General features: G+C 45.1%; 2 protein-coding genes across 3 annotated transcripts; one reads left to right on the top strand and one right to left on the bottom strand.

The window, feature by feature from the left end:
- Positions 1 to 1,830: 1,830 nt before the first annotated feature.
- On the bottom strand, positions 1,831 to 22,745 carry gjd4 (gap junction protein delta 4). Of its 2 annotated transcripts, XM_058060124.1 has the most exons (4): positions 19,194 to 22,745; positions 4,562 to 4,674; positions 4,047 to 4,171; positions 1,831 to 3,763 (listed from the first exon to the last, which is right to left on the bottom strand). In XM_058060124.1, the coding sequence occupies exon 1, from the start codon at positions 22,082 to 22,084 to the stop codon at positions 20,960 to 20,962; it is 1,125 nt and encodes a 374-aa protein (XP_057916107.1). In that variant the 5' UTR covers positions 22,085 to 22,745; the 3' UTR covers positions 1,831 to 3,763; positions 4,047 to 4,171; positions 4,562 to 4,674; positions 19,194 to 20,959. The 2 variants fall into 2 exon arrangements, with proteins under 2 accessions (XP_057916107.1, XP_057916109.1); XM_058060126.1 differs by lacking the exons at positions 1,831 to 3,763; positions 4,047 to 4,171; positions 4,562 to 4,674 and adding an exon at positions 18,980 to 19,095.
- fzd8a (frizzled class receptor 8a) lies at positions 14,528 to 17,054 on the top strand. Its single transcript, XM_058060123.1, has one exon. The coding sequence runs from the start codon at positions 14,870 to 14,872 to the stop codon at positions 16,619 to 16,621; it is 1,752 nt and encodes a 583-aa protein (XP_057916106.1). The 5' UTR covers positions 14,528 to 14,869; the 3' UTR covers positions 16,622 to 17,054.
- Positions 22,746 to 22,858: the final 113 nt, after the last annotated feature.

Here is a 22,858-nt window from a genome sequence, read left to right as displayed (position 1 = left end):
CTTCTACTTCAGATCACACACTGAAGAAGACACTTGATTTGATCAAACTAGATCATTTTTACACCGCACATTGGACCAGTGGTTAGCATTTTGGCCATACAGTCAGGAGATGTGGAAAATCTGGGTTGAGATCTCCATTTGGGCATCTCTGCGTGGAGTTTGCATGTTCTCCCTAACCCCCCCCCACACACACATTGCAAAAACATGCATGTTAGCTTCATTGGTATCCAAATGAAAACATCTTGGGTATTAATGTGAGCATGAGTGCTTGCCTGTCTATATGTGCCCTGCCATTGGCTGGCCACCAGTCCAGGTTGGCAGTCTTTCCCAAATGGGAAGAAAATGTTCCATGCAGACGGCAAGTGACAAGTGCCACAGAATACCAACCCATACATCCACTTTCATAAAGCGCTTTCTCTTGAGGGGCCAGTCAGACTGGAGAGATGCCGCCCAATCAAAGTTGCGGAAACACATGCATGCATGCCCGTATCCACGCACACACAGCCTTGGAAAGGAAGCGTTGGACGTGGTGAAGGGGAGTGATGATGGGAGGGGTGGCAGAGGCCAAGGCTTGGAAGCGTGCATTACTGTGTATTGGCTTTGGATGGTGAAGGCCAGTGGACGGAACTTCAGTGTAGCGCTCAGTATCTGTCCATCAAGGGTCTCGGACTGAGGGGACCGAATTGGCCATGTTTTTTTCTTCCTCGCCTGCGGCCATATTGACTCCAGCCAGGCTGTTGGGTCTGATATGACCCCAGGCTACGAGTGGGCCCACGCTGCCTGCCGAGCTTCTGTGGCCAGGTGGGATGCGGTGGGGGGTTGGTTTCAGGAAAGAAAGCAATAAAGTGCAAGCGTGTTTAGTTTTCCACAGGGCAAATACCCGCGCTCCCATCCAGCAAATGAACGAGATGAAGTCCCAATGAAAACCATTCTGACAGCCTGTCAGTCTGCTTTGTGCCTGCTGAAGAGGCGTGTGTCGATACAGCATGAATTCCAATGATGAATGACTAAAAGCTGCATTCCTCTTTCATGACTTATGTTTCCATACCATTCAGGCTGGAAAATCCACTGGGATAGCATGGAGGCTTTGCCACAGGTGAAACCATCACGTAATCGTCAAGGAAGTCCCTACAACAATGATTTGTTCCCCGAACGTACACGCCAGTCCATATTTAGCCGGGATTCATGATGACTGAATTGCTTGTTTTTTCCAGATCATCATAGGATTTTGGGAATGGTGAAAAAGTTATTTGTGTCTGAGAAGAGGAGAGATGCGCACATCTATGCATGTGACCAAAAGCAAAGCCAGATATTTGGAATTGCAGACGATGCCTTGCATCACCTTCCAAATCATCCAGTGGATCTTCATACCAGAGCTGAAAAATGGGATTTCAGGGAATGCCTCCCATCAATACAGAAGGAAGTTGTTGTAGGAACGTAATGAGTAGACGTGATGGTGGTAGTCCGTCTCCATTTTGGCCTGATTAGATTGTCACCAAATTAGCGGGGCTAATGGCCTTTACTGCTGTGGGCAACTGTGTGCAAAATGATGAAATGTTCTATTTGAGGTGTGCTACCCTGTTTACACTCGGAGGAGCGCAACCGAGGTAGCAATTAAGCACAAGTCTAGAAACAAGTGCCAACAGGAACTCAAGGAAAGCAGAAGAACACGTGGAAGCAAGTTAGTTATGCTTCTCTTCCTGGCCTTGTATATTAAACAAAGAATGTCAGACATTGACGTCCCTATGAATATTTTACAACGTTTATTCACTTTTGTGCTCTTGCAAAGTTTCAAGGGAAAGCAGGAAAATAGAGAATGTGTGATGAAGATATAAAGTTTGACCATGCTTATGTTCTTACACATCCAGACTTCACAGGCGTTTGTATTTTCTATACAGACGTACAGGTCATCGCTTTTTCAAATGGTATGAAATAACTTTAGAATCAGGAATATCAGTGAAGTATCTGCTGCAAATACTCAACTTAGTACAAATTCCAATGCTGTGATGCATTTTGATAAAGACAAGTCACTTGTCCTCCCACACAAAACTGGTCAGTTCATATGTGACGAATATAGAAAGCCATGTTACTTGGGACATGTACACTTTGCTGGGAGAATAAATGTTCTAAGCAGCACTTTTGTCCTGTGAACCACCGACCACGTCATATTGGTCAGCAGCCTGAAGCAGCGGTGGGCAACTCCATTCCTTTTGATTGCCCGTCTTGTGACTCCCTCCCAGAGAGGAATTGCAGCACATGTGCAGAAGAATCGCATATGCACAACAGGTCCAGCAGCTGAGCTGCAGATGCCCAAAGAGCCACCATGGGGCCATGACAGTCCAGTCCCCAGGCTGCGCAAGTGAACCAAGTGCCACAAGGGAGACTGGTACCCGCGAGAGCCGATTCAGTAAGAAGGTGAGTGTTTTAAATCAGCCGATGACTCGTACATCTCAGCCTGGACCCATCCCAACTTAAAGGTGCCAGACTGAAAAAGAAGTTGATGAATGTACAGCTGGTTAGCCGCATTCCTCAGTATTAGTCCCGGTGGGGACTTCAGCCTTTCAGTGAAGGTAAATCAAGTCAATCCAGACAGGCTTTGCAGTTGCTAATGTACTTACTGTTAGCAGTAAACAAAATGAGATTAGTGGGGAGGGAATTTGATTTAGCGGAGCTTAGCGTAAACAGCTTGTCAAGTTGCTGCTGTGCTGCAGTGAAATGCGGATTTGACCAACATGCACTCCAAGCCCACTTATTCATCAAGCGTCTCTCCCAAAATGTGTGGCTTTATTTCTGCTGTGCATGATGCTGTGGCAGACATCAGGGTTACTAGGGGTGGGGCCGAACCCGAATACCTGTTTATAACAAATGCTTTATAAAATACTAGTACTGGGGAACAATGACAACATCCAATCAGAAAGCTGATTTTCTTGGTGAGACCCACGTGCATGCCCGGATCAGCCAATGGAATGATGACTGGTGTTCAGCAGTCGGGGGCGGGGACACAGCAACAGAGCAGTCTGCGGAGGCTCAACTGAGTTGCATCTGTATTTTGCTTTGTAAACATACGACCTTTCACCTCAACTGGGGTTCAGGCGCTGTTTTCAACTATCAGTAATAGCGGCGTTTGACCGGGAGACGATTCCGATGGGCTGCATTTAGTTGCTAGTTTCTACTTCTGAGGTTGGGCGTTCCCTTGTTGGCTCTGTTAGCATTAGCTCGCTAACGTTAAGGCTGTTGACAGTGTAACGTTCACATTGGCTTTAAACGGTTAACTAAGTAAGGCTTGGGAACTTGGGTAGAATTGGATGCACTCCTGGGTGGGGTTAAGTGTGACCCCACCCTAACTTAAAAGGTACCAAATGGGGGGGGGTTATGTTCACAATGATATTTGTTTTTGGTTCAGCCATCCATGAGGTTATGGCTATTATTATTTTCCTTACAGGTTCATTGGTAGATTTATGAAAACACATCAATTTATTCTTAATTATTATTTGTAGTAGTATTTATGTTTCATTAAAAATTTTACTCAAATACAAATACTTTTCCCACCTCAAGAAATACAAATACTAATACGGGCTGCGTTGCACACCCCTAATGGTTACCCATACACAATGTAAGACGTACTCCTGCTGTGGAAAACAGGCTTCACAGCCTCCTACCAGACCACAGGCATAGAACGTTGACTCAAAGCAGTGAATGTCCAGCCTCCTGGCCTTGCTTCTTGGCTCGCCATTGGTGGATCCCACAGGCTGGGGCACCTGTCCTGCATGGACCAAACAATCCACGTCATACCATTCATCAAATAGATTAACAAGCTAACTTATGCTGACTTAACATTAGCAAAGCAAATGAAGCTGCTATAATGTGCTTTATACTGTACATACAAGAAGACATTTGCCACATAACATTGTGGCAAATGCTAACACGGTGGCTTTGTTACAGTTGCAGTCAAATCACCCGTTCAGCAGATCCAACAAACACAAGGTGTCCGGGCCAAACTAAGCCCACATGATGCTTCAAAGACCTAGATGTTTGAACACACTGACCTGCAGTCACTGTCCGTGGCTTTTCGTCCCCCGCAACTGAGGAGCATGAAGTCAGCGCAGCTTACTATGTAGTGTCTTGGCAATGGAATCATTGAACCCAGGTGAGCAGTCAGGAGACATGGTGCCTTCAAGGGCCAAAGAGAATGTGGGTAAAGACACCGATTACACGCTGCTGTGTCTGTGGCTTTTGCAACATCAAAGTACACGACACTAACATGCTGGTACTTGTCAGTATTTAGAGCAGCTTGCTGGACAGCTTGGCTGCTGTTTGGGACAGAACATTTTCATGAATAATAGTTCATAAAGTGAAGCCTTTTTGTCAAAGGCTTGGTGAAAGCTTGGTTGAATGAGAAAAGATGCGGTACGTTATATGCAGTATCACTCATAAGCAGTGTGTGTTAGTATCTGATATCCATCTCCTTGGATGTGCATATACATGACTATAAGCTAGAACTATACTTTCAAGTTTTCTACTGTACTGTATATTGTACAGCTAAGGTTCAGAGCAGCCTTACAAGTGTAGAAGAAGTTGTATTTCATTCAATCAAACCATTAGATCAACCAGATGCAGAAGACAGGGTTGGATGGAGGAGATTGATTTGCTGTGGCGAACCCCTGAAGGGAAAAGCTGAAAAAGAAGAAGAAGATCAAACCATACTTTGGCGACAAGAGGTGGAAGTATGTTGAAGATGGAAGTGAAGGCAAGCTACCATAAATACTTGCACCTGCCTGTTCGCCTTCACATAAACTGGAGGTGACTTCTTGGAAGTACTGAGCAGCCAGGACAGCATACAGCTTTCTATCAATGCAATGTTTGCTTCCTGGGGCAAAATCCTGGCAAAACTTCTTGACGTAAAGCGAATCACACAAAAAACTGAAGTGTATTTTGACTGTACTCTATTTTTACTGAAATAATACAATAATCTAATAATATAAGATATTACATGAATATTAGAGTTATTATGGTTGGGCAGATGTGCTCATCTGCTGCAGTGGAAGGGTTAATGCCGCTTAGCCTAAAGCTGGAGCTACTACTCGCCCCCCCAGCCCCACTCTTTCCCACCTGATTGGTGGAAGATGAAGGCATCACAGGCCACTCTTTACAATGGAAGCTCGTCCTCCAGGCCTAATGGCCTCTGAGATGCAGCTTTTGTCCCCTGATTAGCCAGCCTATTGAAGGCCCCTAATTGAGTAGCCTGTTTAGCTAGGCACCATTACAGTGAGAATTAATGAGGCACAATTACTGCGCCCAGGAAATCTGCCATCCATTTTGCACGCGCACCTTGTGTGTAGAGTGTAGAATTCAGCAAAATAGAGCACGGGGTTCCGACCCCACCCACAGCCTTTCAGGATAAAAATCCATGTATTTATTCACAGCTATGTCATAATTAGGCCCAAGAGTGAATGAGGGACGAGTGAGTGCGTGAGGGGGAAACAGAGATGGAGGGTGAGGGGAACGGTGAGAAAGCAGCATTCAACGGCCAAAAGAAGACACAAAAGCCAGGAGAATGACAGACACATGAGCTTGGAGAAATGAAGAGACAGAAAGGCGGATGGGGGAGGGGAGATTGGGGGGGTTATAGACCAGATTAAAAGCTACGGTTTAGTCATAGAACATTTTACCTTCTGAGAATATGGATGCAGCCTGAGGTGACAATAAAAGATGCTCAGGCCTCGTCCACTGGGGAGCTCAGCATTATTGCTTGCAGGGTTAAGGTGGTGGGGGCGCGGGGGGCGCGGGGGGCTATCCACTTGACACACACTGCTCTGGCATTCCAAGCTATTTTGGCCCATTTAGAAGTGACCGTGGTAAATAGGTATAGGTACACTGTAAGAAAATCCAAGTTGATTCAATTTAAAATAATTTGTAACCTCGCTGCCTTAAAATCTTGATTAAATCTAGCAAATTATTTCAAGTAATTTCAACTCACAACTAAGTTTCTCCAATTTAAAAGTTCACGTGACTTATTGCTTTGTTGTAGGAATTTTCTTTATTAGGTGGAATAAACAAATATTTTTTGTTGTATCAAGTTGTTAACCTGATTTGAAAATGAGTTGAGATTACTTATTTTACATCGTTGATACTCAGGATCAGCCGATATTTGCGTTCTTTACGGAATAAGTATCGGCCGAAACAGGGGTGAGATTGCCGATATATTTTGTTGCCGCATGATTTGCAGACAGGCATCCGTCAGGCAACTACACATTGCCACAGAACCCAACAACACACATTCTAACTCTAACCCTGCCACAGTTTCATAACAAGGGCATGTTCTCAAATTTTAATTAGCCTGCTAAATCTTTTAATTATTGGTTTTGAAACAGGCAACAGGAATGTCAAGTATAAGAATTAGTTTGCTTTTGACACCATACATTGCCCAGCACATTTCACTGGGTGATTGCTCGGCATAACAGTTTAAGTCATGGTGTGACAACAAGAAATCCCCAAAACATCACATACCAACGCAACAGACGAATAAAATTGGAGCAGCCGTGTCTGCTATCAGAGGTCTTTAGCGTGCACAGCACGAACTTTAATGATGAGAGAAATGTTTTACATATCATACTAAATTGTGTCAGTGTGATGTGTTTGTATGTGGAGGCTTGCGGGGGGGGGTGTGCGCGTCACACTGCAGTGTGTGTGTGTGTATGTGTGTGAGTGCATGTACGAGTGGCACCATCACAAGCGTCTGAGCATGTGCAAAACCCATCACACTCTTGTACAAGTTGGCCACACCCACATTTCAAAGTAGACTGAACTATTTGATTAGTTGGGAGAATCAAAACCAAAAATTTCTAGTTGTCTCAACTTTTTGGCTAAATTTATTTGACCTGATGCACAAAAATAAGTTAACAGAACTAAAAGCTGAAAAACAAAAATTTACAGTGTAGGTAGGTCAGTATAGTTAGGTAGGAAAGTACTCTAAAAAAAACACAATAAAGTGTAGTCCAGTGATAGCTCCTCACAGAGTCGTGTCAGGGCGTAGGGGTGTGGAAGGTCTTAAAGGCCAGCCCCCACAAAGAGGATTTATACTTTAGTGTGGAATATTTGCTATGCTGCCTGAGACCTTTTAGGAATGTTCACTTGGACTTTCAGAGTATTGTGTTTACTCACCTGTCAGCACCCCCAGCCCCCTACACACACACACACACACACACACACACACACAACCACACACCAACACACATCAAGTCTGTTTGGCGTTGACAGTGCAACCCCGAGTTTGTGTTTGTGATCTGGGCTGGGAGCCTGTCTATCTCAGAGCACTTCATCTGAATGGTCTTTGTTTTCCTCGTGAAATGCTGCTGGAGCCTATCCCAGCTGTCTTGGGGAGAGGCGGGGTGCACCCTGGACTGGTGACCAGCCAATCACAGGGCACATATAGACAAACAACCATTCCCACCCACATTCATACCTATGGACAATTTGGAGTGGCCAAGTAACAAGCATGTTTTTGGAATGTAGGAGGAAACCGGCGGGGAACATGCAAACTCCACACAGATATGCCCTAGGGTGGAATCCAGCTCGGGTCTCCTAGCTGTGTGGCATGTGTGCTAACCACTCGTTCACCGTGCATTCTGCACTTGAACCAGAGCACATCAAATAGCAAAATAGAATTGGGGGTGCTACAATATCAACTATGAAGGATACAAGGTGGACTATTCGAGCGTATGTGAAGGTTCCAGAAAGCCACAAAAAAAAATACCATATGCGGGTGTTCACTGACCACCAGGAAGAACTGAGCTCATCGTCATCATACATCTATATGACTTAATTTATCTGTGAAAGACATGAGTGTCAATGTTTATTTGAAGCTTGTCGAGAGTCTGTCTATGGAGAGATGGGGGGGCAGGAATGCATAAGGTCATCCATGTTCCACTATTTGGCCTTGTGGCGTTTTCTCTTGTTTATACAGCAGTGAAGAGTTTAAAATATAGTGTGTGTGAATTTGAAGGTATGAACATGAAGGTTGTACCTTTGTTTACGTACATAATCATTTTTTAATCACGGCTAATGAGGACTATAGGATGCCAGGGAGGCTCAACGGGGCATTGCTTCGCCTCTGATCTGCATGACAAGACTTTGGAGTTTCACCGAAGTTGCAAACTCTGCAAGGCCATTTGTGTTACACATCTGCTGTCATCCCACCCTGCCTTGCTTTCCCATTTCCCTGCCTAGCCTTTTTCCGCCTCTCTTGCACTTCCCTCCTTTCCGTCTGCCCTTCATCCTCGCTTGCTCCATCTGTTTTCTTACGCAGGCTAGACAGGAGGTCTTAAAGAGCTAGCTCATAGAGCACAACACCGGAGGAAGAATGGGGAAAAGCATACATGCTTGAAAACGCTGGACTCCATTTCCAGGAGCCAGTATGGCAATACAGAAATATGTCCAACACGAAACATCTCATTTTCCATACCTTTTGGATTCTTTAAAGAGTCTGACTGAACTGAGTTCAATTGAGAAAATAACGTCGCCCAAAGTGTGCACTGTTTCATCAGTACATAATCTGACGGGCAACTTTATGTTGCCCCAGCAGCAGAGGACCCCATTCCCAATGTTAAATACAACAAAGGGCGCAGGTTCACAGATATAAGGGTACGCCTGGTTTAGTCACCCTTAGCCAACCCATCACATTTCACTGGGTGATCGCTGGGCATAACAGTTTAAGTCACGGTGTGACCACAACAATGCCCAAAAACATCACATACCAACGCAACAGACGAATAAAAGCACTCTCACTCGTTGAGCAGAACAAGAATGAACAACTATGCAGCTTTAACTCCAAACTGACGAACTATTTACATCAATTGTGCCGCAAAGCACGCCGGGAACCAGGAAGTGCTCCCAGCGACGCCTCTATATAGTTTAGTTTGTGAGTCTGAAAAACGGGAATGCTGCTGAATGCTTCATCTTTAAAAGTGCCTACCGTTGGAATTAGGAGATGTTGATGGAGTTGGAGGCTAATATGTACCATGTATCTGTTACCAACACCGCTTTAATGGCAACGTTGGCGATTCAGTCCCATGGTGTTGGTTAAATGCGTGTCGTGTTATGTGTGTGTGCGTGTTCGGACACACACACGCAGAAGGAATTGGAGCAGCCGTGCCTGATTATGAGAGGTCTTTAGCGTGCATAACACCAACTTTAATGATGAGAGAAATGTTAAATGTTATATATCTTACTAAATTGTGTCAGTGTGATGTGTTTGTGTGTGGAGGCGGGGGGGGCGGTGCCCGTCACGCTGCGGAGGAGCAGTCATCACATCGATGTTAGATCAATTTAAACTACGACAGAAATGTTTTGCACATGGTTGAATATTTATTCCTTTTAAAGTTGATAATGCTGTTTAAATGTATGTTTAAGAAAGCTGAATCCTACTGTGTTCAGTGTTTACATTTCAATAAATATTTGTTTAAACATGAGACCTGTAATATTTATCATGGTCATTTTTTCATGTAGAGGGATCAAAAGCAGTATCGGCCACAAATATCGGCCCATGCAAAATCGGCCATCGGCTAAGGGTGATGGAAAAAAATAGGCATCAGGCCCTATATATATATATATATATATATATATATATATATATATATATATATACACACACAAACAGAGCATATATATAAATATACATAGGGGACGTAGAAAAAAACCTGAATGGCGAAATGCGCACTGCAGAAAAAATACACTTCTAATGAAGGTGAAGGGGGAGTGGTGTTCAAGACCCACTGTACATCATGATGATGATGATGATGATGGCTGTATTGGGTGAGAGATGAGAAAGAGTAGACGAGCTAAATGGTGGAGACAGGGACCTGACCATTTCTGAGACGGGCGCCGTCCTAGTATATGGACATTAATGGACATTGATATGGACATCCAATCACTAACTTTGGGTCCATCTGATGATTTCCTCTCCGTTACAGTATGCCTTCATCTCTAACCATTTTCAACATACAACCATTTCAAATACTAATATCAAAACTGAATATTTTCTTTTAAAAATAATCTGGATGTGTCAAATATGTTTGTGTATATATATATATATATATATATATATATATATATATATATATATATATATATATATATATATATATATATATATATATATATATATATATACACACACATGACAGGTCTGCACTATTTCCCTGTCTCTCTCATACCCCCCCCCCCCCCATGGTTAACCACGCTGATATCATCCTGCTAGTATCGATCCTATACAAATATTAGTGATATCTATAGTAACCATGCTTTTCAATATTTGAATAATTCCAAGCTCTGCATAAGTGCAAGTGTGTGTGTGTGTGTGTGTGTGTGTGTGTGTGTGTGTGTGTGTGTGCACGTGTTGGTGTATGGCTAACAAATCTTCCTGAGCGGAAAGGACAAGTTGCATGCTGTTTTACAAGAGGGAGATAAATCTGTCAGGAGTGTCAAGTAGCAGGCGTCACGGCAGCCAAGAGCAGACTCCTGCGAGCTGGCCACATTCTTGTGGCATCAGATGGCTGCAAACTCCAAACAATGACCCAACACACACACACACTTGCTTGGCTTAGCAATGGCAGCCAAAAGCAGTCAGTCGTTTGGCTGAAGCTGAGCAGTCAATGTCATGTTTTGAATCTTACACGTTGTCATTAGGACCACATCAATCACGCTTGAAAAATAACCTGTAGCTGCTCCAAAGTTCCCATATTGTCCAGCACTGCATCACCGATATCGATATCAACACATGCTGTATAGGCAGCAGCTCTTCCCCCCAACTGGTGTTGCGTAATCAACACACGATGCTTCTTTTACTGGAAGCAGATCAACACTGCAACATGCAATAAACCGGAAAATGTGCCCCTTCCTGAGGTGTCATATCAGATTAGACAAGACTCCTCATCATCTTCTTCTGCTGGAAAGAAACTTCCATTGTCTTCATGGCAGATCCTGGAAGGATAGTTTGCAGACTTTTTGTAAAAATTGAAATGAACAGAAAGACAAAATAATCAAGTAAAACAGGCCACAATAAATTCATGCACGTATTCAAGGCAAGAGCGAAGTCAATCAATGTGATCTTTTGGCAACAGGCCTCACCAGCCAGAACAATTTGGGCCCACCGGGGGATGGCGAGAGCAAGAAGAACGTGTCAGCCAACAACATTGCAAGATGAATCCTCTCAAGTGTTTCTTGTTGAAAACGTCCAAATGAGTGTGAATGGACGTGTTTTTCCGGGTCTGTGTGCGGGCCAACTAACAAGGATGGTTTTCTGTTTTCCAAGCTGGCTATAACTTTTTAAGTGTACATCGTAAGCGCAGCGAATGATCGTAAAACAATGTCCCTGCTCGTGTATTAATCACTGTAAAATCTTAGCGGAGGTAATGTCCAGCTTTAAAGCAAAGCTTTTTGCCAGAACTTGCCAGCTCCTCTGACTCAAAAGAAAACAGCCAGTGGTCAGTCACACATGGACAGTGCTTGGAAAGGAGGATTTACAGGGGCCGTACTCCCAGCAGTAGGCTGATTGGAGGGGCCGGCTGTGTTTGTTAAGGTAATGGGCCCTAGGTGAGCTCATTCACAGGGTACACGCTCCACACTTTGTCACCTCAGGAGCACCTCATTTAGAAAAAGCCGCTCTCAACCAAATCCCCCTCAGCCTTGCTCCATCTACTTCATCTCCACCTGAAAGTGATTAACTGGGGGCAGCCATAAGCAAACAAGCCCAGTATGGAGAGTCTATAGGCCGAAGCCCGGGGAGCCTTCCTCCACCTCTTAGCAGAGAAGAGGTCTGAGCAAACACGGCTAATGAAGTCTGGGGTTAGTGTGAGCCCGCTAAATGCCACCCAAGCTCTTGGAATTGTGTCCAGCAGATAAAGGCTAAATCTCCTCCAAACTTTTCCCCTTTACAAGATAAAGTGGCATTAGCACAACTCCATCTCGCCTTCTCATATAGTCGCGGCTCTAGGAAGCAGTCACACTTGATGGGCTTCCTCTTGGAACTCTTCATTCTGCCAGGCGGAATTGCCGTTTCAGTGGAACACATTAACATTGGATCCCGATGTTGGTCGAGCTCATATTTTCTCACAGCATGAGGCCAACACCTGATGAGCAGATATGGTATTATTTACACATAATGGGCGATTTAACACCATCCCTTGTATGCATGAACAAGCAGTCACAGAGACGTGCATAAACCAGCACAGCGCTGGCTCACTCAATTCACCTCCCAGCATATAACTGCTACCGGTCAGACGCGCCCTGAACACCTCGGCAGGGACTTGATTCAATAAAAAGCTGATTTACACCAATGCATTCTGGTTTTGTTCTGGGTTATGACTTACAGTATCAAAGACAGTAGCGAGACGATTTGGCGTAATCATGTCACATCACTTGGAATATTACGCTGATATTGGGGGGTGGAAGAGGCAGGGGGGGGTCCCATTGGGGACATGACAAAAAGTAATTGAGACCAACAACACACTTATTTTGTCAACCAAATTGCCTTTTAAGAAAACAGTACCAAATTTCACATCAATAGTAAAAAGTCTGACTGTACAAACAATGAACGAACACAAGCGGCTTATTTTGAAGTAAAATGAAACTGCACCGTTACGCTGATATAATAATAGGAAATCATAATTGTGTCTCTTGAACAGAAATGCTGCAGTACATGTACATGTGTGTACACGTGTGTGTACCTACATGTGTGTACCTATGAGTAAGGGCTCTGCAGCAGCAGCACTCTCCTGTCAGCAAAAGATGTTTTGCTGAAATAGCCATCCAATCGTTGGTGAATGTGCTATGACTCTCCTCCAGTTGTCACACTGGGCTCTCCAGTTTCACAGCACATGAGACACAGCGCTTTGGCACTGGATTCTGGAAGAATGAAGACATATGGGTCCGTCCTTTCACTTTGAAATGTTGGCTTTTCTCCATCAACTGTTTTACTTTTGAGCAAGCCTTGGAGGATTAAGCAGGATAGGAAATGGATGGATGGTTGTCATTCGCGAGCCAAGTAAACAAACCGTTTCATTGGCTCATTTTGACGTCACATTGTTTGCCCTCAACAACTGTAACCTCAACTTTGCCCTAACAACTGAAGTAATAACGGCCGCTGCAATCGAGCATGGTTTATACGTTATTATATTATTATTATTAGACTGGGTCCCAATCCGCCATTTGGTGATGGCTGCCATACAGAGTACACACCCACAATACTGCCATAGCTTTGTTTACGCCGCATTGCACTACCCTTGCTATCAGTGGTATCGATAAGTGGATCAACCCCCCCTCCCTAATTTGTGGTATTGCAGTTATCTTACTGCTATAAAATCCTTATTCATAGAAAACGACTAGAATGAGACATATACATCTATATATAAAAAAAACTTTAGTAAATAGTTTTCATAACATTCATGTTAAAACATCACTCCCATAATTTACCCTTTCCTCTTGAAGGAGCATTGCTTCATTGCATTTGATATTCACACGAGCTGCTCTCTTTCACCCCATTGAAAATAAATCACGTCCGGCCGTCCCTTTTTATTTTTTAACATGAACCTTTTTTTGTCCTAAAAGCAGTATCTTCCAACTGCTGGCTACCATGTTCTAATCATGTTAATAGTTTATAATATAATGTGAAAAATACTGCTGGAAGAGAGGTGTTGCTAAAGAAGTATGTGGGTCATGTTTGTCATTTGCTTTTGTGAAACGTGTTAATATTAACTAAAGCTGTGATCAAGTAGACCCAAGGTAACAAAATGAAATCATGAATAAGAAATCATGCAAAGACTAAATATTAGTGCAGCACAGAGCATGTTAACACAGATATGAGGTCCTCTGTTAAAGCTTGCAATTACGCCTCCTGTGGAGATCTTTGCAAGCGCTAAACGAAACATTAGCACCCCATTTGAAAAATAAAACAGCTTTTCACAAGGACAGACAGCTCCCTGGGTAGTCTTATCATGCACAAATGAGCCAATTTACCTCTCTCTCTCTCTCTCTCTCTCTCTCCCTCTCTCTCTCACACACACACACACACACACACACACACACAACTTGCTTGCTAGTACGCATATTGCAATACACTATGTAATATGGACTGTTAATTTACAATAGCAATAGACTAATAATATAGTTATTATGGTGGTGTTCTAATATGATGGTCCCATATTGTTGCTTTTAATGTTTTTTGGTGTGTCGTTATGTAAATATAGGCTACCCTTGTATCGTTCACTCTTATTTAATTTGGTGTCTTTAGTTTAATGTCTTTAAAGCGCTATATGAATAAAACGAATTATAATTATGATCGCCACACCAACCATAATTTGAAAAAACAAAACAAAAAAGAAGTATTGTTCGCTTCGACTAAAGTACAACTGTGTTGTTTTACATTGGTTTGTTTGCACCAAAACATTTCAGTCCTGTACAACCTTGAGTGATTTGACTGAGACCCCGCCCTTGTCGCGTTGCGATTGGTGGAACAGCTCGGGGGCGTGACCTGCCTGCCTCTTGTGTATAAATGCGCCACTTGGTCAGCCAGCGACTGATTTGAATGAGAAGCCGCCTAAAAAGGATTTAACGAGCCCGGTGAATGTGTTGTTTGAAGAAATAAGAGGAGGAAAATACACCATTTTTTGTGTATGTGTCACGACAGCAGCAGATCGTTGTTTGAGAGGATAGTGACGAGATAGAAGACGGCGGACTCTCCTCTCAGCCATCTTGGTAAACACAGCCTCGCAACTCCATGCAAGCTCCACGGAGACGCGGCATGGGCTCGCTGCGTGGAATCTGACCCGAGCGGAAGGAGGATTTTGCGGCACGACGGGCCACGCTGTTCTGAGAGATGGAACCAGATCTGATTGGGATTTACCTGCTCCTCTCACTCGCGCTCCTGCCCAGATCCAGCTGCACCACCGCCAAGGAGATCACCTGCCAGGAAATAGCCGTGCCCCTATGCAAAGGCATCGGCTACAATTACACCTACATGCCCAATCAGTTCAATCACGACACGCAGGACGAGGCTGGGTTGGAGGTTCACCAGTTCTGGCCCCTGGTCGAGATCCAGTGCTCCCCCGATCTTAAGTTTTTCCTGTGCAGCATGTACACACCAATCTGTCTGGAGGACTACAAGAAGCCGCTCCCGCCGTGCAGGAGCGTGTGCGAGAGAGCCCGGGCTGGCTGTGCTCCCCTCATGAGGCAGTATGGCTTCCCATGGCCGGACCGGATGAAGTGTGACCTGCTGCCGACACAGGGTAACCCCGACACACTGTGCATGGACTACAACAGAACCGACGCCACCACCGCGTCACCGGTTCTCTCCAAGCCCACCAACCACCCCGGGAAGGGGTACCAGCCCCCCAAGATGAAGCCGGGAAGACCCGGTGCTCCTCGGAAGTACAAGCCGCCCGCAGCAGCCTGCGAGCCTGGCTGCACGTGTTTGGATCCCATGGTGCTTGTCAACACAGAGCGCCACCCACTTCACAACCGCGTCAAAACCGGACTGATCACCAACTGTGCCATGCCGTGCCACAGCCCCTACTTCACCCACGACGAGCGGGCCTTCACCGCCTTTTGGATTGGGCTGTGGTCCGTTTTGTGTTTTGTCTCCACGTTCGCCACGGTGGCCACCTTCCTCATCGACATGGAGCGCTTCAAGTACCCAGAGAGACCCATCATCTTCCTCTCTGCCTGCTACATGTTTGTGTCCGTCGGCTACATCGTGCGGCTGATCGCCGGCCACGAGAAGGTGGCCTGCAGCCGGGAGTACGACGTGGAGCACATCCACTATGAGACAACCGGACCGGCACTGTGCACGGTGGTCTTCCTGCTCATCTACTTCTTTGGCATGGCCAGCTCCATCTGGTGGGTCATCTTGTCCCTGACTTGGTTCCTTGCCGCTGGGATGAAATGGGGCAACGAAGCCATTGCCAGCTACTCCCAGTACTTCCACTTGGCAGCATGGCTCATTCCCAGCATGAAGTCCATCGCCGTTCTGGCCCTGAGCTCTGTGGATGGGGACTCGGTGGCTGGGATTTGCTATGTGGGCAACCAGAACCTTGACAACCTGCGCGGGTTCGTCCTGGCCCCTTTGGTCATTTATTTATTCATTGGAACCATGTTCCTTTTGGCCGGATTTGTGTCTCTGTTCAGGATCCGGAACGTCATCAAGCAAGGTGGCACTAAGACGGACAAACTGGAAAGGCTGATGATCAGAATCGGTATTTTCACGGTGCTCTACACGGTTCCAGCCACCGTTATAGTAGCTTGTTTCTTCTATGAGCAGCACAACAGGCAGAAATGGGAGACCACCCACAACTGCTCCAACTGTTTACACGAGCGGGACCACAGCAGGCCAGACTACGCTGTCTTTATGTTGAAGTACTTCATGTGCCTTCTGGTGGGCATCACATCCGGAGTGTGGATCTGGTCAGGAAAGACTTTGGACTCTTGGAGGACTTTCTGCACCAGGTGCTGCTGGGGAAGCAAGCCCACCGGTGGTTCCATGTACAGCGACGTGAGCACGGGCCTGACGTGGCGGTCTGGCACGGCCAGCTCTGTGTCTTGCCCCAAGCAGATGCCTTTGTCACAGGTCTGAATGGAGAAGGCCAAAAGCAGCTTATGAGGACTGCTAATAACCCATCACGCCCCGTCTTAAGCCATTTGCATCGGAATGAAGTGTGAGGAGGAGACTGAAACGGTCTAGCTCATCTCCAGCTTGGGGGCATTACTTCTTGTAGCTAGCGTCACACAAAGACCATTCTAAACAAGCTTTTTGATGTTTTCACCCATCTCGGTAACACGTCACATTGTCAAAGATCAATTAAGCCTTAATAATGCCCCCTGTGGCTTTTCGGGATGATTTTACGGGTCATTCATTTTGTGATTGAAAAAAAAAAACAATTATTTATATGAAGCTTGTGTATATTTGTGTATAAAAGAAAAGTTTATAAGTATTGTATATTTGTACAAAGTGTAGATGTTTTTTTTGTGGAAGAGCCAAAAAAAAAAGACTTTTATTTTGACAATAAAACGTGATAAATTTCAAAGTGCGTTGTATGGTTGCTTTTTGGAGTTCCTTTTCATCACCAGGAACTTGTAATTAGAGGTAGGGGTTGAGCTGGAGCATCTCCATAATTGTTCCAGTCCTCTTCACATGCCTGCAGAAGCCCACTTTCTTCGTTTAGTGAAAAAAAAGGCGAGGGGGGGCACTGGGTGAATGTGGTGGAAATGCAGGGAATGGACCCTTTTCATCTGGGCAAACTTTGATCTTTCTTTCCTAACAGCAGCGAATGAAGGTGCCGTGTGTGAGGATGTGCCAGAGGTCCCTAAATGTCCCATTTGCAGGCTTTGATGGCCGTTGAAAGAGCGTTTTTGGAAGCCTTGCATTTTGGGCGATTGTCAGGACTGAAACCCGCCAGTGGCCCTGGATCTTGTGTTTTTTTTTCTCCAGGCCTGAATTGAAACATCACTCCATGGAGCTCAAGCTGCGTCAGCGAGCGCAGGGACCTTTTCATGAATGATTGTGAAATTGCAAAGAAGGAGCCACAGGTGGTCTGTTCAGATGATCTCACATGTTGCACCTTCTAATCAAGGCCTTTTAATGCAACAAATGTATCTCCTGGTGGTCCCCAAGGAAGCCCAAGTGCTTTTAGAAGATGATATTGTGTAACATGCCTAGAAATGCAACATCTGCTGTACAGTGGCAGCTTTTCTGGAAGTGGAGCTCACACAAAATCACCCTATTTGCATGCATGATTTGAAATGACCACCGCAGCACCTTGCAATTCAGCTCTAGCTATGAGCATCACCTAGTGTTGAAAACGCCACAGTACAGCTTTTATTCTGCCACCCATAAAGTCCTCGAAAGCAGAGCAGCGTGTTTGTTGCTGCAGTTTGTAGGAACCGGGCTCTTTACACTCCCCGCCTTGGAAACGTTCTTTACGTGCAGTAGATAATGGTCTCTCTTATAGTCTCTCGGTTCATTCTGGATTTTTAACTTAACATGTCTTTTATGAAATTGTGTTCTCCCCTAAAGAACATCTCAGCTGTTGGTTTGTTTCACGCAGCCATAAAGATGCAGGTCAATTCTGGTGTCAGGATATGTTTTATGATTCTATTCTTTTTTACTGTCGTTATTTTATGTATTTGCTGACCTTTTCCAACCTTGCGTTTCAGCACCCAAATGCATGCAGGAAAGACTAGTACTAATAACGATTGTAATCCACATTTTGTTGGCAATTTCTCTGTTGTGTTTTTGTGCAATGACAATCAAGAAAGTCTATCCATCCATCTATCTATCTATCCATCTATCTATCTATCTATCATACAATAAGAATGTAGCTGTGCTATGTTCAATTATGGCAGAAGTGTTGCAACAGCGCCTGCTACTGGTAAAGGGTGGCATGTGCAAGGAAGAAGCAGTGTTGGCCAGCTTGGCGATTTTCTGCTGGATCTGGCCACATTCTAAACCTAAACGCGACCAGCAACAAATCTAGCGACTTTCACTGGAGTCTTGTAATATGGTGAACATTAATACACGTATTCTGCATTTTGTGTGGACAGGTCCGCCCCGCCCAGGCAGTCACAAGTTATGCTGTTGAGCTCTACGAATTGCTATGACATTTATTCACCATAAGAGGGTGCTACCCACCCATATGACAGATTTCTGAATGGGACAATTGTTTTGGTTGAAGTGGCTGACATTTTTGTCCACCAGAGGACGCCCTTGCTACTGAATTTTCTGCGCTGCTGTGACTAAAGAAGAAGAGGTAAAGCGTTTAAAGCCTAATTACCTTGCTTTCATGAACTCGAAGTACATATTTCGTCATGGGCTTTTTAAGATTGAAAAAAGTCAGATTTGTATTGTTTGTCATTTAAAAGTTGAAATTGAAAAGGCTCTAATTGTTTTGCAAAGACAGACAAACCATTGCTGAGGTGGAACAGTATAAAAACAGGTTATCAAACTCAAGAGTGTATGCAGGTTTGCAACACAACAAAGCAGCCAAGATAACAGTCAATGGAAAATGTCTTGCACGTGTCAATAAAGACCATAGTAGCAGGATGCTGTATCTAAATGACAGGAAAAAGACCTGTCAACCCTTCAAAGCACAAAAAGCCATATCATGTTATGTCAGGACTTTTAGACTACAAGTAAACATGGTACTCACCCTACAGTATGTGGCACATCCAGGTAGAGCTGGTCCTGCTTGTCCTAAGGACCTGCTTTGCATGTGAAAAAGACACATTAGCAGCCCCGCATATGCTGAGAAACGGGACATCATGCATACACCTTTGTCAGATTCAGTATTTGTAGAATCAGTACACTAGAAGAATTATGATGAGTTCAGTATGAGTATTAAGGCAGATGTCACCAGATGAACATCATTTGATTTCTACACGCTTACACCCTACAGCGCCGTGTGTATGCTAGAGGCCCCGCCTCCACCCACCAAGCCCAAGCCACTGACAACAGGGCTCACTCTGTTCATGCCCTTGTTCTATAGAACAAATGTGCCGAGGTGAACCCCCTTCCTGCCTGTTGGGAGACGAGAGAGGAGAAAACAGACACATGCGCACACGGTAATATGTGGATTATACTGGCTACCAGGCTAATGGGAAGCGACTTGTATAATAATACATGCTAGTGCGTGTTCTGTATACTACTACCAAAACAATACTCTGCAGCAAAATGGACTTTATCATTTTTCTCTGTTCAAGTCCAGACTCACACTGATGGTGAGTTGGTGTTCCCCGCGTGTTTTGTACAGTATTTTCATTAGACATTGTGCTTTATCATTTTTACATCGGTACATACAGCATTAGATAACTATTATATCTGGAGCACACCAGTCCGTCAGAGGTTGCACAGAAAGGAGCCTTTAACTAAAGGTGCTGAATGCTTCAAAAGTAACAAATACTAAATATATAGTTGCATTAAGAAGGCAATGATGGCCTTTCAGGTGAACAACACATCTAAAGTTTTGAGCAAACGAAGAGGGAGTCTTTTGTAACTGAAGCAGGTAGAAGGTGTGTCGTGACACACTGACAGTCATCTGACAAAATGCCGCCCTCCTGCTCATTCACTCAAGTCAATCAGAGAGCAGCATTGGGAATCCAGAAGGCCTGGAGCTTTGGTTTCTACCTTCAAAAAAAAAAGATGCCACCAGCATGAAAGATCAAGCGCTATCAATTTACACAAAGACGACTGTCGGAGCTGGGAGCGCATGAGAGTAAATGATTTACTCTCGCAAGCCATGCTCACTTCACATGAAGCGGACAAGGCTGAGTGGACCGTTAGCATTCTGTGGGAGACTGTGGGGGTTTGGTGGTACAATCTGTGAAAGCAAATCAATGTCCCTGGGGCAACACAGCGGTTTACTGGCCTCTATTGCTTTTGATGTTGCTCCTCCTAAGCTCCGCAAGGCCCTAAAATAGAATGGCAAGCTGTCCCCATAAATACAAAACCTTTTGGGGATGCAGAATGACTTTAGGAATCCTCACTTGTCTTTTGCACTGGTATCAACAGCTCAGCCTGTACATTGTTTTTCTTTTCCACACCAACCAAACGGTCAAACAGGCAGCCCAGCACAGGCCCAAAGGCTCATTAGATCAACTTTGACCACATGAGGTGAGATACGTGGGACAGGTCAAGGCCTCTCCTTGTTTGTGGACAGTGAGGCGTGGAAACAGGTGGCCTGCAGTTTTAGATTCAACTCAAGGTTAACATGCGCTCAAGGGCGGTTAAGGCTTCTTTTCACGCCGGGACATTGTCACTTCACATCAAACCAAGGCAATGTGATCTGCTGGCAAATATCAGGAGGCAAATGCGCTGACTAAGCATGACAAGGTAGCTGGGCGACACTGACAGTTGTTCCTACGTGAGCTGGCTCTCATGTTGCTCTTGCATGGCAACGTCTTGAATAAAAGAAGCAAGTCACACCCACTCTGACCTTTTTTCATGACTTTCATCATTGGAGAGCTCGGCGCCACCACCCAGCTCCACCAACGTGTACTGACCAATCCTCCTGGTGCAGGCTGCGGTTGTCATGGAATCATGTCGAAGAGGCCTTGGTGACGCCGCAGCGTGATAACCCGAGCCTCGTCTTGGGGGCGGCGGAGGCTTGAGCCTGCTGCGTTTATCGACACAAATAGCTTTTGGAGATCCCGTGGGACAGAGAGCCACCTCACTGCCTTCCGTCTCTGGAGTCTCCTCTTGGGAGGCAGAGTAGCCGTTGTTCCCGTTGGTGTTGCAGCCCAGAGGTTCCAAGGAACAAGGCATAGAGGTTGCATCCTGACTTGATCCAATCCCTCTGTTAGAACCCCTGCTGCCTTGCCTCTTCCCGAAACTTCCTTTTTGACCAGCCTCAGATTGTACAGCTTGTTGATCCAGGGAGGTATTTAAGTCTCCATAGCAATCCTCATAAAGATCCTCCATCATCTTTGCCTTACTTTTCTGCTCCACAGATCGCTTAATGGCACAAATCAAATCCAGAACGTTGAGGAAAAGGGACAGAGCCGCCACACCGAGCATGAAGTTGAGCATCACAGTCTTCTCGGTGGGTCTAGAGATGTAGCAATCCACTTGGGTGGTACATGGGGGGTTCTGGCATAGGTACCTCCTGGGGATGTAGAAACCAAATATATAGTAGTGAGCCGCTCCAAATCCAGCTTCAAGCAACGTCCTAAATATCAACTGTAGGATGTAGGCTCCTGTGAAGCATCGCAGCCACCCTTTCTCCACTCCTGGAGGTATCTTCTTTGCGGATAGCTCCTGCTGGATTTTGTAAAGCTCTATGACTTTACTTTGATTGGAGGAACCCATGACCACAGTGAGTCTGTTTGACACCCTATGGACCACATAGATGGTAAAGACAACATAAGGCAGACATAAAGTGACAAGCTGCACCAGCCAGAAGCGGAAAAGAGAGATGGGAGAATAAATATCGTAGCACACGTTGGTGCATCCGGGTTGAATGGTGTTGCAAATGAATCGCTCCTGTTCGTCCTGGTAAAGAGGGTAACCAGCAAAAAGGAGGATGAGGACGCGTAGAAAGATCATCACAATGAGCCACACCTTTCCTGAAACGGAAGCAGAAACTGTATTGGAAATGCCACCTTTTAGATAGAACCTTAAAGATCAGGGACTCCACTCACCCATTAAGGTTATGCTGTGATTGACAGAGATAAAAATGATTTCCAAAGGACTTGATCCCATCATGTTTGCTGATCCCACAAGCAGAACCTTAAGTAACACCAAATAACTTCCAGCCGGTTAAGTCCCACAGTAGACCTCATACAGGTGGACCACGGTCAAGGTTCTGGTCACTAAAATCAGGACAGGAGTGACAATGAGGGGCAATGCTCCCTTTCCCTGAGCCCCCCTGCAGACAACTGGCTGTCCTGAGACAACAGAAGATGGGCGCGAGCCCTATTGTGGATCTATTCTTAACACACTTGCAAAGGCATACTGCCGTCCTGCGTGGCATTGCAGAGATATTTTAGGGGGCTGCAGGACGTCCTTGCAGGAGAACAAGTCTTCAGGGCTAACAAGTTCTAAATTCAAGCACATGTCAAGCATGTTTGATCAAGGAAGAGAGTAGTAATGGGAATGAAAATTTGGTGTGGTAAAGCAGACCCGTTAATGGTGACTGAATGCTGAAGGATGCAACACTTAATTGGTTTTATAAATACAAACAGAAGTCCAAGGTACTGTGTTCATCAGTCACAGACTGTCCACCTGTTCCTCATTCCCCCACAGGTGGGATCCGTGGAACCAGTATCTCTAGAGAAGCACATCCATGTACCTCCATCAGCTTAACGGGTGGCCGTGTAT

The sequence above is a fragment of the Doryrhamphus excisus genome, chromosome 21, assembly GCF_030265055.1.
Source record: "Doryrhamphus excisus isolate RoL2022-K1 chromosome 21, RoL_Dexc_1.0, whole genome shotgun sequence".
Taxonomy (NCBI): domain Eukaryota; kingdom Metazoa; phylum Chordata; class Actinopteri; order Syngnathiformes; family Syngnathidae; genus Doryrhamphus; species Doryrhamphus excisus.
This window is presented reverse-complemented; position numbering and strand designations above follow the sequence as displayed.